At 53.8% G+C, this 3,366-nt stretch overlaps 1 protein-coding gene across 1 annotated transcript; it reads right to left on the bottom strand.

Moving 5' to 3' along the window:
- Nucleotides 1-554: 554 nt before the first annotated feature.
- LOC103993408 (scarecrow-like protein 3) lies at nucleotides 555-3,030 on the bottom strand. The gene has a single exon (XM_009413467.3). The coding sequence runs from the start codon at nucleotides 2,149-2,151 to the stop codon at nucleotides 727-729; it is 1,425 nt and encodes a 474-aa protein (XP_009411742.2). The 5' UTR covers nucleotides 2,152-3,030; the 3' UTR covers nucleotides 555-726.
- Between the last annotated feature and the right edge of the window lie 336 nt (nucleotides 3,031-3,366).

Raw genomic sequence — 3,366 nt, 5'->3', positions numbered from 1 at the left:
TCAACTTTGTAGAAATGCAAAAGCACTTGTATCTATCAAATCTTAATTAAGATTTTGTACTAAAGAGAAGATGCTGGCAGAATCCAAGGTAAATTAAGCTCAGAACTGGCAAAATAGAGTGTTCATCGGAAAGCTAAATGAGTCTTGAGTTGGGCAACTTTTCGAGTTCCCATATGACGTTATCGTCCGAATAATAATTTGGGATCTTTTTAAGTCCTTTTAATTTGCCGTACGTCAACGAACTTTGATGCTTAAATGTTCGTGTTGTCTTGGAAATCTCCCAAGTTGGAGTCCACATGAACTCCCAAGTCATGCTGGAAGAGTAGTGGTTTATATCCCTTTGATAGCACTCTATTTGGTTACCAATCTGCTAATTTATGGATGCATAATCCATGTAGCTTTGTTGATTTAGATACATACTGTGTCTCGTTCTACAACGTTTCTTTAATTTTGACAACAAAATGAAGTAAAGATGAATCAAAAGTATTGCTCCAATTCATGTGATATTGAGAATTGGTGGAAAAATAGAGTCCAAACTCCGCTGGGAAATCCCGAAACAGAAACAGAGGAAGAACAAAATTTGATGCAGCACATACACATCCTGTTTCCCAAACAGTTGTGCATTGAAGAGGGCCAAAAAGATCATATACATGTACAACATTTCTGGAGGAAATGGATAGGGAACACTAAAGAAGAAGAAGAAGAAGAAGAAATGAGGAAACAAAGTCAATCGTAGCGTTTGCACCTCCATGCTGCAATGGAGAAGAGCGGTCGGTCCTGCCAGCACAACAGGAAGCACCCGTTCTCCTCCTTCACCTTGTAACCCTCGCAGCCGAAGCTCTGCAGCAGCCTCCTCGCTTGCAGGAGGCCGTAGTAGCTGAGAGGCAGCGGTCCGAACCCGGCCATGTCCATCCTCTGCGCCCACCTCTCCAGCTTCTCGTGCCGCTCCTTCCTCTCCCACCCCTCGCACGCGATGATGTTCTTGATCTCCTCACCCAACAGCATCTTCTCCACCCGCAGCCGCTCGACGGACTGCCTCGGCACCGTCGAGTCCAGGCAGTCGAACAGGGCGGCGTAGTAGAAGAGAGCCTCCACGAACCGCTCGTTCAGCGCCGGCACGTTGTGGTTGGACTCCTGCTCCGTCACCACCATGATCTTGGGCGACAGACCCCACAGCAATGCCAGGAAGCTCTCCATCCTCGCCGGCGACGATGCCGGTGCGAACGGCGATGACAGCGCCGACTCCGTGCTCGGGCTGTATCCGTTCGCGACGTGGTCCTTCTCGAAGTAATCCCCTAAGGTCAGCTGGCTGACTGGCGCAGTTCTTTGTGCCTGCCGCGGGTCGCCGGCGCCGTCGTTGCTTGCGAGCAAGGAATGCAGCTGGAGGACTGTGCTGATGGCCAACGCCTCCCCGGTCTTGACGCGGAGGCTCTCGACGTCGAGGTTGTCAAGCCTGCTCACCACGGCGTTGAATTGGAACGGGATGTCGAGCCGCTCGGCCTCATCCGAAAGGCGCGCGGCCGTGTGGTTGAGCAGCTCCTTGTGCTCGTGTACGCCGGTGATCTTCAAGTGCGGCGGGCCCTCCGGCCGTGCCCGTAGCCCTTGGAGGAGGGAGATCCACTGGGTGGGGTCCGACGCGTTGAGGTCGACGACGTGGACCACCCTCTCGCCCTCCATCGCCTCCATGATCGCCTGGTTGGAGACAACATACGACAGGCGGAGGAAGGGGCAGAGGTCGAGGAAATGGCGGCGGGCCGCGGCGGCCTCCGCGAGAGGCAGGACGACGGCGCGGGTGGAGTCGAGGGCGTGGTAGAGGCCCGGCCAGAGGCGGAGGGCGCGGCGGGCGAGGGCCTCGGTGAAGTGCGAGGCGATGCGTTGCATGGCGTCGCCATCGGGGGCGGCAAGCAGGGCGATCTGCTCCAGGAAGGCGTTGGCGCGGTCGATGCTGCCGGCGGCGACGTGGTTGGCGCAGTTGAGGAGGAGGTGGATGAGGCAGAGGCCGCGCTCGTCGGACTTAAGCTCGCGGAGCCACGGTGAGTAGGGCGACAGGGAGGGAGGGGAGAGAGACATCAGGGAGAAGGTCTTGAGAGGGGACGAGGTCACCGAGGACGACCCTTCGTCTTGCACTACGTTGGCCATCAAAGGCGCCATCGCCCACTCGATGCAGGCGTCGACAGCAAAGCACTGGCCGCAAACAGAGGACCAGACTCAACACAAGCTAACGGCCGAAGCCATCAGAGCAAGACTCGGAAGAGGTGGGAAAAGCAGGGGAATTTCGTCGAGCAGGAAGTAGGCTGAGGAAGGATCAAGCTTGTTGCAGCAGAAAAAGACGGCCAGCTCGAAGGATTACGATCTCTCCAACAAGCCTCCCGTGACAACGGATCCAAAAGCTCGCCACCTGAGACGGTAGGAAGCTGTCCTTCTCCACGGGAGATTTGCTAAGATATGCAACGACCCTGCCCTCCCTTCCGGGCCACACAAGTCTCTCTGCCGTCCCCCTCAAAAGCCAAAGCCGGTCATAAAAGCACAGCAGCTAAACGCCTCCGGTGGCGCTGGCGACAAAAGCGAAGCCTTTTGTCCGCACCGCTTCCGTGTCCTCGTCCGGAGGCCTCCGCCCCCCTTAAATTATGACCAGGGTTTGGAGCCTTGTCCGATAGCGAGGGAATCAGCGTGGCCGCTTTATTCCGTGGCCTCGCAAGTCGCCAACGGCGCCTCAACAAAACAAAAACACCACTCCTTGTGGTTTTGTCTCTTCTCTGGGGGAGAGAGCAAGCGAAAGGGGGATGCGCGGGGCGGACCTGCTCCGATGGCTCCAAGCCTCTCCCCTTGTCATCTAGTGCGCGGCATGACCAGCCACATTGTCTTGATGCTACGGGGACGAGGACAAGAGGAGAGGGGAGTTTGGGGTGACGACAAAGATGGCGAGGCATGGTTCCACCTGTTCGACCATTTTCCCGTTCTTTCTTCTTGCCCTATCTGTCGATCGGCTCCCAAGATCAAGAACTTTTTGGCGAATGGGTCACCGTTGAGGTTGGAATTATGTGTGAGAGTTGGTGAATCGGGCAGTCTTTAGGCTGTGGCAGTCACATCTGCTTCTGATCCAAAGCCCCTCTTTCGTGCACCGACTCCCCCACTCTAATCAATGCATATGTATCCATTCACATTTACTTCCCACCTAAATCCCACCTTTTTCTTATAATATTTTTAATTTTCATAATTCTTTTAATTTTCTTTGGAAGAATTAAATAGATATCCATTAGAAAATCTCTATCATAAAAAAAAGACATTAATTCCACCCTCAATATGTTATCTCTATCGTACAAGTCTCGTGACAGCTATATACAATACATGACATGATTTTATACT

Source organism: Musa acuminata, chromosome BXJ1-8 (assembly GCF_036884655.1).
Source record: "Musa acuminata AAA Group cultivar baxijiao chromosome BXJ1-8, Cavendish_Baxijiao_AAA, whole genome shotgun sequence".
Classification (NCBI taxonomy): domain Eukaryota; kingdom Viridiplantae; phylum Streptophyta; class Magnoliopsida; order Zingiberales; family Musaceae; genus Musa; species Musa acuminata.
Note: the sequence above shows the minus strand (reverse complement) of the source record. Positions and strands in the feature narration are given on the sequence as shown.